Below are 20606 nucleotides of genomic sequence, written 5' to 3' on the forward strand. Positions count from 1 at the left end.
CACATTTGTTTCTTATTTGTTTCCCCATAAACGTAAACTTTGCATGTACAGGATAATTTATGACACCATGGTCTGACATATTTTTGTATTACTGCAGAACCAATGATGTTAGCTTTATTTTGTTATTATTTATATTGGGATGCAAACGGTAGTATTTAAAATGCATTGCGTTGCATCGTTTACATGCTTTAGGGTAGCAGACGCGCAGATTTGTTAACAACTGCAACATAATAAGTTTTGCATTACTGATATTCATGATCACGACAATACCTGTCTTGTTCTATAGTCAATGTTGCATTTTTAGATAGCACATTTGTGTACATGCATTCATTGAATTCCACACTACCTTTTGATCTTTTTTATATTGTAACTGACTCTAAGCTACAGGTCAGTACTTTATTCATTTTATCAATGATAACATAAAACCACGCTCTGCAAATGTGTAAGGTTTAGATATATATAACACACTTGTGGTTTGCAAGCGCACCTGTTCTTCCTTGCAGAATAATTTAATGTGTTGTATCTATAATCTATTACTAAAAATATCCTCAAGACGCAGTAATGGGAACTTAAGAATAACGTTTTTAGCTCACCTGAGCACAAAATGCACAAGGTGAGCTTTTGTGATCACAATTAGTCCATCGTCCGTCAGTGCATCTGTGCGTCCGTCGTCAACTTTTTTTATACAAATGGCCTCTTCTCAGAAACCACTTTTTCTGGGGATGTTTCTAGCATCAAGTTCTATAAAAATTGTTTAAATGATTCTGTTCTATTGATCATCTGGGTTAGGACGGCTAAAAATAAATGAAGTCTTTAAAAATTTTCTTCTCTGAATATGCATGGCCTAGAGCTTAGTTATTTTGTGTGCATTAAAAGTGGAAAAACTTTGTTAACACTCTAGAGGTTACATTTTAGCCCAACTATATTGGACATTGGTCAGAAAGGTTGATCGAATGATTTCCAGTCAGGTTTGAAAAAGGTCATCTGAGGTAAAAAAAAAAAGGTCACAACACATAAAAGGCGTATATGAAAAAAACAAAACTTTTTGCACTATTTCAAATATGAATGTTATGATATCAGTTTAAGTTTATGGCATTTATCTGTCTTTCATTCATTGCTATCAATATTAATTAATTAGGTAATCGATATAAGGGCCATCATGACCCTCTTATTATTGAAGTGTTACTTTTCAGACAAAGTACACAAATAATAAATAGATTTTGTTTTATTTGCTACTTTATCATTCGTTTTCTCGCACATTGCTTTAATAAATGGCATGTTTAAAATGCTTATACGTGTATGTTTTGGTACATGGCTATTGTATACCGTATCGTCTTTTAGCACTTTGATTTACCAACTTATCTCTTGGAACAAAATATTTTTTGAATGTATCTTGACAACACAAATTTATAGTTGAGATTTTTCAACTACAATTCTCGAGCTCGCTGGTTAGATTTGAACTTTCTAGTAGCAAGAAGAAGTAAAATGTTTATTCGGCACTTCTGTGAAAAGGAGTAGAATGCAAAAAATATTCACTAACGTCTAACTGAATCCATCCAAGGTTTTTATTGCGTGCTTTTAGACACGTTGGACCTTTTTAATGACAAAATAAATATGTGAGCTAAGAAAACATTCTGTCGAAAATATGTCTTCTTGTGTATGTTTTGATGGGAATATAACGTCAACCCTTCAGTATAATGAATTGAACGGAATGAAAATGTATGGATGTGCTATTGTTTTACATGTACTCCAGATAAGTAATAGCTGCATGTGTATATCAACAAGTAACTCTGGCTTTCATGCTATTTTCGCAGTTGAAATAATATCAGAGATAAAAAAAAGAACAACAACAAAATATCTTTCACTAACTGATATGGCGTATTCATTATGTGAAATTCGCATGTTCTCTTATTCTCACGGTTGTCGATAGAAATAATGTGTTGCTTTTTTATTTTCAAATTACTTTAACATTTAAATAAGATGGTGTAATACGATATTCCGTCAAAGAGTAATCTTTTTGATATTCCCAAGACAGAGGCACTGTGGCTCTTGAATTTGCTTGCGCAAAAGATAGTAACATAAATTAGCTTAAGAAAATAGGAAGACAAATGCGTTCCTGCTTTGCTTTTAAAGTCATTTCCTTTTCTGTTACATTTAAAATTGTTTCTATATAATTTATGAATTTATTTCCATTATCATCAAGACCTTGCATTTCCTTTCTTCTATGCAAAACCTCGTACACGGATACTAATAAACATGTTAACTATATAACAAAACTATATGCGTCTAAGTGGCGTTTGAATAGGTTGATTTATTATGTAACAACTTTTTTTAAATAGTTTACATACAATGTTTCGAGTTATTGGATTTATCTCTTATGTTGCTGTAGAAACAAATAACGTAAGGTACATTAGTGTAATCTAGCTTAACAGATTGTTTTTACTGATTTTAAGTAATTGTTCCCGTAGGAAAACTTGTAACTTTGAATATTTTAACAGAAATAAAAGAAATAAGGCGGATATGCTTTATATCATTTGTGAAGATGAGGTTCTACAGCGTCTATCACAAATCAATAACGAGCATTTTCATCTGACCAAATATTGTTAAGGTTTGCCTTAACTGATTTTATACACGTTTATTTGATGAACAAATTCTTTCATGTTCAAGTATTTCATTTGTTCAAAATATTTATCGGAATTAGAACGGTAACAAAAGACCAAGTCTGATATATGCCTGTTTTTTTCTTTGATGTTTCATAATATATCTATAAAAAGGAAATGCCCATAATTTAATAAAACTGTTCACTAGATTTATCTCGTAAAACGTACTTTGGGAATTCCTATGACAAATAGTGTTGACAATAACGATTTGTTATGATTCTATTCACTTCTTTGGAGAACAGAAGACAAGAAAATATATAGGAGAAAAATATCACAATAAAAAAAAAGAATTTTACGACATGTCGTGTATAGTTTATATGTTCGTTTTATTTATACTGTAGATGGAAGTTCAAGCCCACGCTCTGCGCTCCCTTGGTGCATGAAGTAGCTAACTAAATACACTACCGTTCCTTCAAACGGTGAACGGTACTGGAACATTTGAGCAATACACAGGAGAGTGGCCCACGCCCCTTTTACTGGCTTAAGAATAATTTACATCTGATCTTAAACAATTGTTTTCACACATCATCATTATACATGTTGCTATTCCCATTTAAACCTGCCCTTATATTTTTGTCCAAGACGGTTCCAAATTTATGATATTTATAGATATTTCATGATTTTAGATTATTATGATACTATTATATTTTGTAGAAATAATTTCAGCAATCTAGCCTAATCATGCAGGATGATGTTATTTCAAGTCATAAGCTGGCAGAAATTATTGTGATCGTTCGCAAAGTCATTATAAATATGAAACGCATTTGTGTTACTATTTTTGAAAACGATTGCGTTTGAGAATTTACACACGTATTTCTCTTAAGAGATAAAACCAATATCTTAACGAAAGTTTTGACACACCTGCTGTTTGCATTCTTATAACTCATGTGTAAATTATGTAAATAAATCAAGAAGTATGACTAAAATTTTTCTAAATTATTTTAAACGGTATTTTATATTTTCTGATCCTTTGGAATCATTGATTCCAAAACTTGTGCTCATAATTAAATACTATTAAAACCGGTGCTAGTGGTACGTTGCACCTTTCAGTGACTTATTCAAATTACAGAGTCCTTAATTTTCATGTTTTTTTTTAGTCTGAAAAGCATCGAGAAATCTCACCATATTTAAATTTTAAAGGTATCGAATTCTTTTAGACCAAATCATTATCACAAAATTTAAAGAACATTTCAAAAGCGATTTGAAAACGCAACACCCTTGCATGATTATGTTACAGCCCTTATTCTTTTCTTTCGATTAGTTTATCTTTCTGTTTGCTATATACGAGTGTATTATTACGATGCAAAGTAATCTTCATTCCTAAATCTGACGAAAATATAAGTGTAAATGTGTTGCCTGATAGCCACTGCACATGTTTATATTCAACTCTCTCCGATATTGTGATAATCGTGCTATATACTAGTATAAATCATTATGTGTTAGCGTTAACAAGCAGTTTTATGAAAAGAATTTATTGCGAGATATAGGACTTTGTCCATGACTACCCCTATATTTAGGAAAAATTGGTATGTCAAAGCATACGATTAGTCATGATTATTCTATTTAGGATGATTATTGGGGGTCATTTCCTTTATAGGGTCATAATAAATGAGCTGTCGCAAAAGCGTGTTTGGTCAGTTGACATGAAATGAATGGTCATCAGTGATATTACAACCGGACACGAACGCTATTAACGGAAACGATGAATCAAGATCACTAGTCATACGTAATGGTTCACGACTTTATGTGAGGCATAAATCGTTTCATTCCGCTGTGTATCAAGAGTACATTAAATTTTACATTTTAAAGCATCATTTCTACTCGCGTAAATTTTTTTGCGACAGAATTGTATCACTTCAATTTAAGAGACAGTTAATGTCTCGGGATTAAGAAAAAAGATATCACAATTTAAACTTTAATATATTTTTCAATAATTTTCACGTTGCTCTCGATGGATTTCCCATTTCCCAGATATTGTTTTCTTACAAGAGAGTAGTGTATATAACAAAATTAATGATTTGTTATAGCATGCAACATGTAAATTACTACATATAATTTTTCGCTTTTAATATGTTTCTGGGTACACGATGATTACGGTAATTAGTTCTCAAATACTGGTAGTTTTATTAGGCTTATTCAAATAAATATACCTATTACATGTTTCTAAATATCTTAATTATCAACAAAAGCGATAGCTTAATTTTCAAAATATGACCATAATTTAAGTATAACATTACAATTCCCTTTGTCAGTTTCTAAAACATCCTGTACAAGAACATTAATGCTGTTATATGACATTATATGCTAACTGGCGGTAATTGATTAAACTCTGACAATAAACACGCGACACCAGTATCCGCATGATGTCAAACGTAATGCCGATCCATACCGATTATTACCAGGAATTGCCTCTTATAATTCAAAATGAATCAACCGTTGTTTCAATGAAACACAATTTCCACCACTGTTTCCAATATTGCTACTTTAGACAATTTGATTAAGTGATTAATTAATGGAATATGTCTTGATCGATACCCGAAGATAAATCGCTTTTCCTCCTCGATCTTATGATATGTTTAAACTGTTATGGAAACATTGTACTGTGGTGTAAACAGTTCAATTACAATTGCAATGAGAGAGATGTACAACACCTCCAATACGCATAAAGTAAAATAAGTGTATAAGTGTAAACTGAATATATAAATAAAGATGAATGTACTGTTAGGAAGATTATTTAATCTAAACCAGAGAAATGCGAAAATAAAATGTGTTAAATTTTATTTGGATGAAATTTCGATATAGAATTTATATTTAATGGGTTAAAAATAAAATGACAGAACATAACTTAGTCCTGAAATTGCCTTTGATATTTCAATGAGTTTTATAATGTTTGAATTTGCTTCGTTTTTCATGTACTTATTTAACCCCTAAAATGACCAAAAAGGCCATTATAATAGGAATGATTGGACATTTCTCTTTTATATTGTACACTGTTTTTTTTTCCTACAAAAAGGACAAAACGCTCTTAATCATTTATAAATGATATAAATAAGATATGAAAATATAAATTGTAATACATGATAAGAGTCAATAGTCACCCCCGTAAAAACTCTTTGTATAATGTGTACAGAAATGTGTATGTTGAATGGTTTCGATATCTTGAGATAAACTAGTTTTCTATATGCGAATAAAGAGACATCTTCCCATTGCTGCTTAAGACACATATCTCACGATGACGAATAAAATAGTTTAGTTGTCACGAAGCTTCGCTCAAGGAATTGACTATATTGAAACATATTCTTGATGTTAAGCATTTATCATTTTCATTGGTGTATAAATGTCAAACAAAAATGCCCACGTAGAAAAAAGAAAAACGACTTTGAACGTCTAAAATAAACTTCACAACTTCTCTCATATAGCATTTGATTAGATTTTAGGGGTATGTATGAAGCTAAGGGAATAATCCAAACTTATCTATATTCAATCTTGTAGATCACAGCTATCAGACTGACGTATTAGAGGTTGAGATCTCAATTCCTGTTTTGGTATTGCTTTTCAATTAACAGGATATGTCTCCTAGATTTCCTGGATTTCAATATAATTCTCCAATCTAACGGCAGCCAGATAGGTTCCCGGTTTCATGAATATGTTCGGAAGAGGTCAAATGCACAGCTTTTGAAAAGTACAGAAGTGTAAATGACCAAACAAATTCCTAGACTAAAACCATGGTTAGACATTATTGAAATACTTTGCCCAGATATATAAGTTAGAAAACATAAATAAGGACATACCTTTGTTCTAAAAACGACAATTATTATAGCTGTTGCTGGTTGTTTTTTTATAAATATTTGACGTTATAAAGCTTTTGAACTTATATGACATTTTACTAGTTGTGTGACTTATTGAGCACAAATTTCAGCAGAAGTAAAGTATGTCAAGACGATAAAATTATGTTTTGTTAGTTTAGTTTAAATTTATTGATGCAACTACAGTTTATCATTTTCATTCCTGTGTGTTTGTAAATTCATGTATGATTGATACTTTTTGCTTGAATTATTTAATTTTAAAACTTGGAATAAATGAACAACACCACAGACAAGCGCACAACATAGAAGATATTGAATTTAATACATTGTTACTCAAGTTATAGTGGTGATGTCGCTCGCATTATTTAAAGCCTGAAAGAGTACCTAGATTCTTTTAGCTAGCTGGTGTGCTGCCTCACATGAAACAATAATCCAAAATGCTAGGCAGGATTCAAACACATGGCGACGTGTATCAAGTGGTTTGAATCAAGCAACATTAACTACCGGGTATTCGCCAATAAATGTGTAAGCAACTTATGTAAGGTATAACGCAATATATTATGTTCTTGTTCTTTCTTGTCAATGTCAAACTTATCTATAATGATAACGAAAAAGAAGAAAACAAACAAGAAAATATGACTCAACAGCAGTTAGTTCTTGTAACAATAAACTGTAACATAATGTGAGATTGTATTCCATGATGACATTTGTAATACTTCTCCTTAAAGAAAACTGTCAGGTCTGGTACGTTAAAAAACCAATATCAATGCCGTGATTTTAAATATGATTTTCTTATCTAGGGAATATCTTTCAGCAACAGTATAATTCATTCTAGCTATTCTCAAAGGCACAATGATATTACAAAACGATGACATTTTGAACATGTTACAGACAGATGTTAGATATAAACCCATCTGTTCATTGTTAGATAAACATCTTGTAGAATGAGGAGGGATATATTTCGTCGATTTCATGATCTTCTTCCCACTGTTGAAGTCAAAACATTTTCTATTTTAGCACAGCTTTTTTGTCGTCTATTTTTCTGTAGGTTCAAGTCAACAATGCAAAGCCTCAAGCTACCTACACGTAAATAGCGAAGTAAAGCATTCCTAAAGAATGCCCAAAACGGTAGAATAGAAATATTATATTAAGGAATAATGTTATTTAAGATTTAACACATGTTACTGTTACCGTTTTGTTATTTATATGTAGGTATAATTATAAGTTAGCAATACCTTCAAAATATAATAATTTTAATTTTTATTGCTGACATATATCAAGTATTTGAAGAGAATAAAAGTTGCTGTTAATTTCAACGTCTCTATTATCATTTTACGCTCTTAAAAACACACATTTAATACAATGAATGATACCAACGTTTAATGTAAAATCTTTAAGAAATGTATGTATACAATCTACTTTTTTAGTTCAGCCTTTGAACAGGCTCAATTAAACCGTCCCTGCAACATTTTAATTTTGTCGTTTTGGGCGTTCTTAAGATTGAAGGTCCTATATTATGTTTGGTTAAAATAGGGATTAACATTCCTGATAAGAAAATGGACCAATGTAAAACAGTTGAGTTACTTTTTGAAAAAAAGTGGCTTTAAAAGCTGAAATACAAGTGAATATAGGCTAAGGTCATTTATTGGCGAAGAGAAAATCATTTAATGTTATTACAATGTTATCATTTTGTCTGTAAAGGTATAATCGTGTTGTCATTTCAACATCTTTAAAATGATTAATAGATTTATCTAGTTTTAAGAGGTAAAGTAATAAATGCATGCAGAAAACTAAGTAAGTTTGTCTTTAAAAAAAAAAGTTAATGTGCACTTATAATTATGACTGGCCAGCATGTTAGTAAAAAACAATGACTTTAATCAGCATGTACATTACTTTATATCTCTAGAGTAAAAATATTGCTTAGATGTGATTTTAAAGTATGTGTTTTAATTCTGACACCAGAAGCAGCAGTAGATCATTAACTATTAGACGTGAACAAAGTTGATATTCGTTTTGCCTAGATTTGCACCTTAAAAGGTTTTTACATTTTAAGCTTTCTCTGAAGTTGAGGTATAAAGCAATGTGTTTCGTTTTGTTGTGCGCTATTTTCAAGCGATTGTGGTGCGTCCAAACAGGCATTGGTGTGATATAAAAGAATACTATTACTATCGTGATTCATATCATTGATTTACTATTATTGCTATGTCGACAGGAGACTGGCCGTCTGACATTTCATATTTGAACAAAGATAATATATTACGACTGCGGGCGTTCTTGTAACGATTACAATGTTGATATTATATTTATTGCCATCCGAGCCTTTAGACAGGAAATATTGCCAGCCGATTTTAATTACATTAATCATATCAACAAAATGTAAACTATATCCTCCGAAAAGTGGAAAGTGTTCGCGAGTGATTGTATTATAAGAATGTCATCAAGCACTATTGAATACTGTAAATATCAATGTAACATTTTTATGTAGAACTCAAACAATGATTGATATAAAGATTTTCACATAAGAATATAAATTGAATATTAAGTGCAGTTGTAAAAATATGCAACAAAATAGTTACGTGAATATAAGATAAGTGTGCATGTTATAGCATGAGCAATGAACGAAAGCAAATTATAGTTCACGAATAGCACTTTTATTCAAGCAAAATAAAAATAATATATGATGCCTTACAAATATACGAAAAAAAAGAAATACTAAAAATGTCAGATAGAGCTTGAATAGCACTATTACATTTTCAATGTTACAGATTCTGTATGTTAGAAAAATGATAAATTAATGAAGAAATGAAGGATACTGATTTGCTAATTATCTGAGAGAGCCTAGACGTGTTCTCAAAAATCTGAAAAGATAAAAATAAAACACAACTGAATGTACTGTTCTAAATTTATTGTTATCAATCAATGGTACCATATATATATGCATTTTAACTGCAATGTCTTAATTGGAGCATTTAAGTTATTTCAAGAGCAGTCTGGATTGTCCTCAGTTTGTTTATGGATCCGTTCGTGTTATTTAATATACAGTGCAAACAAATTGACATTACACAGTTCAAAAGTTAACGCATTGAATATGTCGTAAATATACATACAAATACAGGGAATTCTAACTTTACTTTAACAATCCTTACTTTAAAATGAAATACATTTTATAAAATTTTTCATACAAACTAAATATAAACTAAATATAAAGTTAAACTGCTTCTCGGAAACTATTTATGAGAGACCATCTTACTAACGAGTACTGTATAACCTTTATTGTTTAGTCAATAACTTCACAATTTAAATAGAATTTACGTTACATTACTAATGTAAATTTATACTACTAGTTTTAAAGAAAATGGTCATTTGTCATTTTCTTAATTTAACGCAAATTGTAAATAGCATCATCTGCCAATATTCCAGAGGTTATTGGTGGCTTGTGTCATAAATATTATTTTCTGCAATAGCAAATTGATCAGAACGAGGCTGTTGACTTGCTACCGTTTAAGCAAGGATAATGGATAGTAATTTATGAGATAAATTACTTTCTTATGCCAAAGAACATTTGAGATATAAATCAAGACATTATACCTTAGATATCGGTACAGTAAATCAAAGGAGAAACATTTCATATCATAATTTGATCTGTTAAGGCAGAGAGATATTTTGTTTTGCAAGTCATACTGTTTTGTCGATTTAATTAGAAAACATATATCATGCAACATTAAGCACTAATATATTTGAATACGCATCTGAGTAGATTTAATGGTACACAGTTCTCATTTTAAAATGAAAACAAAAACATTAAGATGTACAAGTATCTTCAACAAAGCCGCCATTAATGTTTGAACCTTTTAAGAGCGTTTGTAGCTGACAAAACCCATTGTGAAACATATACACTGTCAATTTGATCGAATTAAAATTGCTTTTCATTTTATATAATTTATTATGCGTCATTCCAAAGCCATATAATAAGTTTGACATGTTGTTAAGAACTGCTTGTTGTCTTTATAGAATTTGATATAAGATGTTCTATAAATAAGTTTGTTTCGAAAAAATATAAAAGAACGTTTTTTATGCAACAGGACGACTGGCAAATATATATCAGTAAAACATGAAATATGAATTATTTAATTCTAATTTAAACTGAAACTAAAGAAAGCCCAGAAGCATATTAAACCAAATGTTAATGGTTATAAGAATAGAAGAAGTATTGTTTTATATCCGCAACATCATTAGTGTAGTATTTTTGTACAGAGCTGTTGTCAATAAATTACTCCCTTTAGAGCAAGTGAAACTCATCAATATGAATAATTTATGTTCACCTCTGCCTCCGCTCTATTGAAAGAATGGTAACGTGTAAAATGTAACAAAATGAGCAGCACTAAATTACTTTTTCTGTATGCTTGCATGCAAGCGTAAAGTCGTTTGATAATGTTTTGTTTTGTTGGACATCCATTAGTTGCGTCTACTAATATAGTAATCGAGTAACTTTGAATCAACTTATCTATTTCAACCTTATTGTAGCGGGTATTGAGAAGCTATTGTTGACATAAATGTGAGATAAATAAAATTGCCATAGGTATATCCTATATAATAAAAATGGGTACACATTTATAATTATATATCATTTTGCTCATATATCGCCCAATACACGAAAGAGACGAGATTAAGTTTTAACATGATATTCCATAGAATAGTTTGTAAACCGGTGTTTGAATTCTCTCCAGGTACATTGTATACTGTATTTACTGATAAAAAGATGCTTTTAAATTTAATAGAAACGAAAGCAAATTATCTACCGATAGTAAATATAAAGTTACCGATAATTCTGCTTCATATATCAGTCCCTGTATCTTTAAAAGCCGTTGATGCAACTAGGAAGCCTTCAACAGGTAAATCGTTTCAACATTTTTCATTCATGAGTATTTTGCAACGAGCACTGATCATATCGCCACTGATGTGGTAATACCAGCAGGTGTTTGTAACATTTAGATTAAGTGCTTTCAAGTGCAATATCGTTTATAAGAATTACTCGTATGATTCAGGTATACTAATTTTTTTCACATTCAAGAAAAAATGATTGCTCTTACAAATGAACCCTAAAGTCAAAACATATTTCTTTTTACAATCTGACAATAAAACTAATAAATGTTTTAAGTACATATTTTGGAAGAGATATAATCTCTTACTGGCATCATATAAAAACAAAGGTACTAAATAATTTAGATTATAAAGTACAATTTATCTTATATTGGACAATTGGTGGGGAAATGAATGTCATTTATCTTAAAATATGACTGCATAGATTCACTGTTGTAAAAGTTGAATGATTGATTTATGACAGCAAAAGGGTAGCTAAGGCCTAAGATATTTGGACTAAACCAAATCCCTTTTTTAACAATCAGTATGTGTTCAAAGTAAATTTAATTCTGGACTTCTAAATGATGTTTTTTTCGAGTTGCATGGTTTTCTAGGTTTTAAAGCGTACATAAGAAAAAAGTGTTGATTTCTTTTATAGAGTGAAATAAGATTGTACAAATATTGCAGATGAACCTAAAAATGGTTTTCATTATTTTGTACACGTGTTAGTGTAACCAAACTTTTTGAATTTGATGATGATAAAGCAACTTCTGAGTCTAAGATAAGCTTGTGGAAAAATTAAACACTTTAAATATTGTCAAACCATTTTTTTTCTACTTATTGGAAGAAAAGTTGTCAGGGGTCTTCCAATTTTTCTTCTTCACCTTTGTAAAATATTGCACCACTAAATCTTCATTTAAATTCAACAAGCAGATGACATTTTATATTATATTTGTGCGGATGTTAAATGCATCATAAACATTTTACTTCGATATCTTTATTACAGTTTTCTTATAATTACGAAAGGCAAGCTACTCTTTCTTAAATACATTCATAATACAAACTGTTGAAAACGGTATTGACATAGATTCCTATTTTGTCGTGCAATTAAACCATTCTAATGAACGTGTTCGCTAAAGATAAAAACCTTCTGTTCGTGATTGAAGCCGTTATCTCTTATGTTGCTAACACAGCAGAAATTTGATTTAATCCTCATCCCCCAGGGTTCAATTGAAACCTCATATAAATCCTCAGGAATTTCTTTGACATTTCTTGAAGATGTGTGCTTCTGTTTACTCGTAATATCATTTGATTTTCTCCTAATTCTATCTTGCTTTGGTATTTAGAAATATAACCATATCTTTGCCGGTATATTTGAGGACTTTGTAATTCAAATTTAAAAAAGCCTTGTAAATTTTAAGCAATATATCTGTTTGTGATTGTTAGGTTTGTTTGTTCTGTTATCTCATTTGTTTTTTATTCATTTTGTTTTACTTATTTGTGTGTTTTACTGATTGTTCTTTTTTTTGTTGTTTTTGTTTTATTGCTGTTGTTCTTTTTTGTTCTTGCTTGCATGTTTAATCTACGCTTGTTATATTGTTATATCTCTTAAGCTCTAATACAGCCGATGCGAAAAAATGAAAGACACAACTATTTTTCTCGGATGATTGATTGAATTTTAGTCTGTCCCTGTTCATGAGGGTAACGACGTCATTTATTAGAAAACATCAGATTTATTTGATGTCAGGAATGAGCGTAACGAAGATAAAGGTCACCATAATTTAGATGCATCACCAGCATTAGAACTTTGGGGTAGGAGTTGAAATCCAGCATCTTTAATACAAAGTTTCATTCTAAACATTAATCAAAAGAAACTATAGAAAATTAAAAAATAGTAAAATCCTGAATGATTGTAAATTTATGGAAAAAAAAAACCCACCAAAATCAAACGACATTGAAATAATTATAACATTGGTGCGTGTTTTTCTTTTACCTAAAGATGTACTCACTCTGAAGGGTTGCTTTGCATAAATTGAACATAGTAATCATAAATAGGTCTTTCTATACGTCTAGTAAACTATTTGAGGCATACTGACAATTCACTTAAAAAGTGACAAAAGTATAACATTTCCGTTAAGACTCTATAATTTGAAAATTGATTTATTGTTAGATATAGCTTCTTCGTTGAGTATTTTTACATTATCCATTTCTTTTCATTGTCATATTTTTATTACCTCTCATTTAACTATCGTGAATGTCGATCAGACATTTTTTTCATCATTAAATTTTTACTGGCATTTAAAGAAACGAAATATTGTAATTCAAGCCATTAAACAATATGAGCCGCGTCACGACAAAACCAACATAATGGGTTTGCGACCAGCATGGATCCAGACCAGCCTGCGCATCCGCGCAGTCTGATCAAGATCCATGCTGTTCGCTATCAGTTTCTCTACTTGTTATAGACTGCGCGGATGCGCAGGCTGGCCTGGATCCATGCTGGTCGCAAACCCATTATGTTGGTTTTGTCGTGACGCGGCTCATATGTTAACAAACGTTAACAAACACTTATATGATGGCCCTAATGATATAAGCCCTAATGAAAAGAGAGAATAATTCTCAGCGGAAATCATCTTAGTATGTATGTTCCTCAGACAGTAATAAAAAACAAAAACATGAAAGAAGACCATGTTATCTGATATAATGTTGCGAGGGAATTCCCACTGTTTGATGAATAATTCATTAATCAAGTCGTTATGATATAAACTAGTAATCAAGGTTTTATTCTGTTTGACCATGATACCATTTCAAATTGTATCAACTATCGTGGGCGTCCGTGGTCGAGTAGTTAAGGTCATTGACTTCAAACTACTTGCCTCTCACGACTGTGTTTTTCGGATCCCACCAGAGACTTTGAAATTGTTTTTCGGATCCCACCAGAGACTTTGAAATTGTTTTTCGGATCCCACCAGAGACTTTGAAATTGTTTTTCGGATCCCACCAGAGACTTTGAAATTGTTTTTCGGATCCCACCAAAGACTTTGGATTCGTTCATGTGATCAAAGTTCCTAACCGAACGTTGATTGTTCTTCTGAGGTGTCCGTTCGTGCCAAAAATAATGCACGGATAAGCACCCGAGGTATTCATCCTCCAGTGAATTTCATTATCCCTCATGAATAGACTCAATAAGACCGAGTCTGCAATTGTCATGTTGTTTTGGTTTAATTAATGCTTCTCAGTCAGATTTTACTATAGTCTATTTCCATGTCGATCGTATTAGCATAATAATGATATGTGAAATAGAAAGGATATGCACGTCATGATAAGCGTTATTAGTATATTCCACGATTCCAAATGAACACAATATTGTCATTAGCCAATGCATATAACATGCTACAGAGTAAGTACACGATGATGGAGAAAACGGGAACTAATCAACAGTTGATCTAAGTATCATTTGACATGTCGTCAATAGAAAGGAAAGATGAAATCTTAAAGAACTGACTAGAGACTCTTTCATACTGGATAAAGTAATGAATTATTCATACCCCATGCGATCAACAGATTTTGCTTGCACTCAGCCTTCAATTGTAATGTGATATTGAAAAAGTCAAATGATAACATAATTACAAGCTTTACAACTTTAAAATTACATTGCATTGCACGGTGTCGACAAAACAATACATCTGTATAATTGATAATGTGTTGCCTTCTAACAATTATGTTCAAGCGGAGATTAATTTGTATCAATAATCAGAAAACAAAATATTAATATAAGTGTTGATCTTTATCTAGGATTTTCTATTCTGAATAATTTATAATAACACCCGTCCGTTTTATTTGTTCCTGTCCTTTCCTGAATTGTTTGTTAGCTTGCTAGGCTCCACGCTGGTGCAGTGTTGCTGGGTTTTGTTGGACGATGATTTCATTGGATGCCACCCTTCCTTGTTGATCTGTCTTTCATATTTCATACACGTATTGATATTAACAAAATCAGTCTTCAGAATAGAAAGGAAACCCCCTTGTTTCCAGAGTTCCCTAGCGAATTTAGGGAATTATCAAATTTAAAATAAGAATGACAGATTGCTAATGGTTGCCAACTATTAACAAGGGAACTGTTATGACAGCAACAATTTATCAATATTGTACACTTAAAATTACTGGAACAAAGGAGTTCAGTGAGAAGTTTAAAAAAACATCACAAAATAATATGACGGTAATAAAGACCAGGATGAGTCACATAGAAGATCTGATATAGGAAAATAAAGTGTGTTTTGTTGTAAGGTGCATTTCAGAAACGGTTTAAATTTTTTAAAAAGTAGCTGACCCTCGGCTTGCTTACTTTCTAATGTTCAGTTAATCGCGCTCTTGTATCTGCAATTTTATTCAACAGCCTTGTTGTCTTGACGCCATGATTATTGACTTTGCATTCTGGCTACGAGCCTTTCCATCCTAGATGTCTTTCGTTTTTCAATTGTTCAAGCCACTTGAAAATCAGTGATTTGTACTCAACTTGTTTTACTGTTGTCGACTTTAACATGCATCTAGTATGCGTGGATATTTTTCCAAGTAAACACAAAGTTTTATATTTTGTTTGTCAGCTGTTTTTATAATCTGTTGCCATCAGGTTTAACACATTGGTTAGATGATTGCTTGGATAGTTTGTATCGTCAAACAACGAATCTAAGGGATATCACGTCATGGTTAGTTCAGTTGGCAGAAAGCTTGTTATGTTGCCTGCAAAACGTCTTGCCAAATTAGGTTAATGTAATTCAAAATAATGGGCAAAACTTAAAGTACGACATTGTAATTGCGATATTTAGTATGCTTGGTCAGTGTAACCACCAACGATTTATTTTGTATTTTATATATTTTACATTTATTCAAATAAACAGACAATTAGATTTTTATTCGAACGCCTAGTGATGCGATTACGTCATATTGGTTCATAACCGTTTAAATTTCGGATTTTTATTTCTGCCTGCTCGTATCATATAAATAATTAGAGCAAATTTCGTAAATATATACAGTATTATCAGCATTATTATAGCAAACTTATTGTTTTGAACATTGGTTTCATTTAATGATAACATAATTCTGTCTTTTATATTACAATATGGTATTTTGGTTAACATTGCTAAAGTGGTTTTAACTACATTTGTATATCATATGATCAACATTATTACATGACAGTTATTTGTCAAGGCCAAAAATTGTTGAATTACACACAAGTCTCATGATAAAATCAGTAAGATAATATCTGATCCATGTGCGGAAATGAGAGACAAATTTCATAATAAAATGAGATAAAATCAGCGAGTTCTACTCCACTAAGCCTGAAATGATGAGTGTTTGATTGCTTAATTGTTTTACGCGTGGTCTTTTTTTACTCTTTAATTGTGTATTCACTTGTGAAATCATTTTCCATTTCAACGCTGGCACTTTGGGATTTGTATCAAAGCGAACATTTACGCCTAGTCAGAAAAATGTTTTACAAATCAGAAAAAAAATCTAATGCGATAATTCCGTGAAACGATGACATTTAAGCAAATTAATCTTGGTTCGTAAAATATGTCTTCATATTTTCTGATTTTTTTTGAAAACAGAACATAATATAATCATTATTAGTTTTTTGTTGTTTGATTTGTGTTCAAAAATGACACAAGCTAGTAAAAACACCTTTTTTGTTCTTGATAAAGCTTTAGCCGCAGAGTGTGCAAAGGGCTACTACTGTTTAAATCTGTCTCGAACAAGTATAGTCTTCACACAATACGTTTCTATTACTATATATTATAGTAATGCAATTTTCGTCCAAAGTAACAATACCCTTTATTGCCAATTAATATCGAATTATTCAGAATGTGATTTTATATATTTTTCAGGTGATGTTCGGGACTTGATGCAAGGTTGTAATGACGGTTTGTTTGGTTACCAATGTAGATACAGATGTCACTGTCAGCGTGATGCTCCGTGCGACAAGATTACTGGCACGTGCTATAACGGATGTGCCGCTGGTTACTGGGGACCCGGATGTCAGTTAAGTGAGTGAAAATTTGTTTTTACATTTTGCGTTTAGAAAGACATTTAAATTACAATTCAACAATATGCAGTAATATGTACCTAAACAAACCGGGAAAAGTTGTGTCATGTTTTCGCTATATAATCTATTCAGCATATTAATTGAATCACACAGAAACATGAACTAAGAATAATTCTGATATTGTTGAGCAATGATTTTATAAAGCTATTTAGATTTGTTTTGTATGTGATATTTTACAGACAACAATTGCTTCTACAATGGAAAAGCTCGTCAGTATCAAGGACGTGTTTCAGTCACTGCAAGTTTATTCATCTGTCAAAGATGGGGATCACAGACGCCACACAGGCATTCATACAAAGCGAATGACTTCCCCGACGGACATATTCCCGACAACTCCTGTCGGACAACAAAAGACTCGTCACGACCCTGGTGCTATACAACTGACAAACGCCGGCGTTGGGAACATTGTAATGTAAACAACTGCAGTAAGTAGATAAAACAATGTATATTAAACTCTTTAAGGTTAATTGATTTGAAAACATATTTGCTTTAGTACTGCTTCTATTGCTCTAATTTGCTTAAAGCCCCATTATGCTCCAAAAATGCTTTTGATTTTATTTTTCAAATTAAAGCTTTCTATTTTTGTTGTGCTTTAAAGTTTCCAAAAATACTCATTGACCAATTACCTGAATCAACATTTTCTTCTGTTGCTGTTTTTTGGCAATTAGTGCAATTATCGTGACGTAGATTTTTTATGGAAATCAAAATACTACATTGTTTACATTTTCGCTGGTTTCATGACATGATTTCATATTCAATGTTACTTTTTAAGATAACAAGCATTTGATATGCTCTAACACCATTATTTAAACGTTATTTTTTACCCTTTCTAAAGAAGTAAAAATGAATTCATTTTGAGGCATATAGTGCCTTTAAAATGGTCAGATTCTTAGCTTTTGTTTACTCTTTTATGTAAGTGTATTTTATACCAGTGTTATTCATTCCCTATCAAATACATACAACTATACTAAAATTACATATTTTTTAATGCCTATAAGAATTGTCCAAATATGCCGATTGCGACAACTGTGACAAGACAGTCATGCGCATCGGTGGACGGAATGTGCATCAGTATTACTGGAATATGTGTAAATCAGATGATCGCTGCGCCTGCGATGGAGCTGGATTTGATCATGTTGGTCGCAAACCCATTATGTTGGTTTTGTTGTGACACGGCTCATTTTTTAAATGCCTATAGATTGTCCATTGAGCCGATTCGGACATAACTGTGACAGGGAATGTCACTGCGCTGGTGGGACGGAATGTGACAGTATTATGGGAATATGTAAATCAGATCAATGTGCGCCTGGATGGACTGGATTTGATTGTCAGACGCGTAAGTTAAGTTTTAATATATAAATAAGTTGCAGTCGACAGCGATGGATTGAGCTTTGAGTAGTAAAGAAAATTCTATTTACAAAAGAGTTTTACAAGTGATAATTATAAAACCAGGAATGTATACTTGGGTAATAATTGAAGAATATATTGAACTTTAAGTGTAATATTTTCTTTCTTGTACATAACACTTCAAGTCAAGTATGTCTGCCAAACATTTGTACTATTATACATTATAACTGATTATCATTTTATTTTTACAGCTGAAAAATGTCTGAGTAACACGTATGGCTGGGAATGTTCAGAGAGATGTTATTGTACGAATCCGGATCATTGTGACAGGTTTACAGGTCCAACTCCTCAATGCCAGTGTCAGAGAGGGTACTTCAACGCACCTTTTTGTGAACAAGGTAGTGACAATTGCTTTGAAGATTTCTGTTTGCATCACTTATATTGTTATTGTTTAAACCCCCCGCTTGTTCAATCTGTCTGGAAAGATTTTTTATAATAGGTCACAAACAATAATATAAAATACATCTCACGATACATGTTGCAATATGTTTATTGATCATATACCGAGTGCTATATCAAAGTAGTATATACATACAATGTAATAAGGAATACATATAATTGCACCGATGCACATATTGCAATTTAAATATTTTTGCCAATTAATTGTTCTGAACAAAGAGATAAAGCAAAACATAATACAAATGCAATTTAAATTGAAACAAACAAGGAATCAAACGTTTTCACAAAAACATTTCAGGAATAGTTTATCGCTTTGATGGAATGCTCCTAACTTTACGAATTGCATGATAGGAAGGAATTGATAAATATCTTCTTCTGTAAGTTATCACTCTAAAATATCATTATAATATTTTTATAGTAACTCCACCAAGAATTATTCATTTTGGGAACGAGCGGGAGAATCAGGGACAAGCGTCGGTTTTCAACTGTACGGTAGCAGCGTTTCCGACACCACGTGATAGTGAGATCAGACTTCTAGCTCCACGAGGGAAACATGTCACCTTGATACAGTCTGTCGTGTTTACGTATACACGGTCCAGTCTCTTTCAGGTAACTTTTTTATGCAAGTCTGATAGAATGCAAATGGAAATATAAGAAAAGTATAATAAAGTATTTATCCCCTTTATGTAAATCAACCAAATCAAATTCAAGAAACATATAAAAGAGATCAAGAAATTTGTTAAAAAAACAAAATCCAAATGATAATTTTACATGCAAAATATATCAAAATATACAGTTATTTGTACACTTGTTAGTTTAAATCTTTACAGATCCTCAATATTTTCCATTTTTCAATAAAGATTTTTTTATCAAACCATGTGACACTATTATTTAAAATTAATTTCTACTGTGCTTTTTGACACCTGTTAGATTTTAAAATGTTATGTATTGCATTCGATGCGCATTTAGTGTTTTCATTGGTTAAGTTGACATGTTTTATCGTATGAATATATAGTTTCCGGTTGGACATTCAAACAATTTTCTGACACCCATTGAATTTCTCGGGAATCGATATATTCATTATAAACACAGAACGTTCTTTTATGATTTAATTATTGCCTGTTGTTTACGCATATTAGGTAAGCATGGTGAATGCAAATGAGAAATACAGTTGTCTGGTACGAGCAGTTGCTGGGAATACTTCCATTACAAGAGAAGCCGATGTGTTCAGTAAGTCAATGAATGCATTCTCTAGATTTGTATGAATTATACAGTCTTTTCTACTAGAGGAAGTTTTTTTCCCGCAATCTCAGTTTGCTCTTAATACTGCTAAAAAGCTAATTTGTTACTCAAACCAAATATTCATATTCAATG

At 31.5% G+C, this 20606-nt stretch overlaps 1 protein-coding gene across 2 annotated transcripts in view; it reads left to right on the forward strand.

Annotated features, from left to right (window-relative positions):
- The window catches only part of LOC132750869 (receptor-type tyrosine-protein phosphatase F-like), a 58040-nt gene that overhangs the window by 23221 nt on the left and 14213 nt on the right, over nucleotides 1–20606 (forward strand). For both annotated transcript variants that reach the window (XM_060740938.1, XM_060740932.1), the window contains exons 2-7: nucleotides 17209–17367; nucleotides 17606–17851; nucleotides 18625–18762; nucleotides 19025–19171; nucleotides 19651–19841; nucleotides 20372–20462. In XM_060740938.1, the coding sequence (XP_060596921.1) occupies nucleotides 17209–17367; nucleotides 17606–17851; nucleotides 18625–18762; nucleotides 19025–19171; nucleotides 19651–19841; nucleotides 20372–20462 (972 nt within the window). The remainder of the gene's footprint in view (nucleotides 1–17208; nucleotides 17368–17605; nucleotides 17852–18624; nucleotides 18763–19024; nucleotides 19172–19650; nucleotides 19842–20371; nucleotides 20463–20606) is intronic.

Source organism: Ruditapes philippinarum, unplaced genomic scaffold (genome assembly GCF_026571515.1).
Source record: "Ruditapes philippinarum isolate M1 unplaced genomic scaffold, ASM2657151v2 ctg2193_1_1_1_1, whole genome shotgun sequence".
Classification (NCBI taxonomy): Eukaryota; Metazoa; Mollusca; class Bivalvia; order Venerida; family Veneridae; genus Ruditapes; species Ruditapes philippinarum.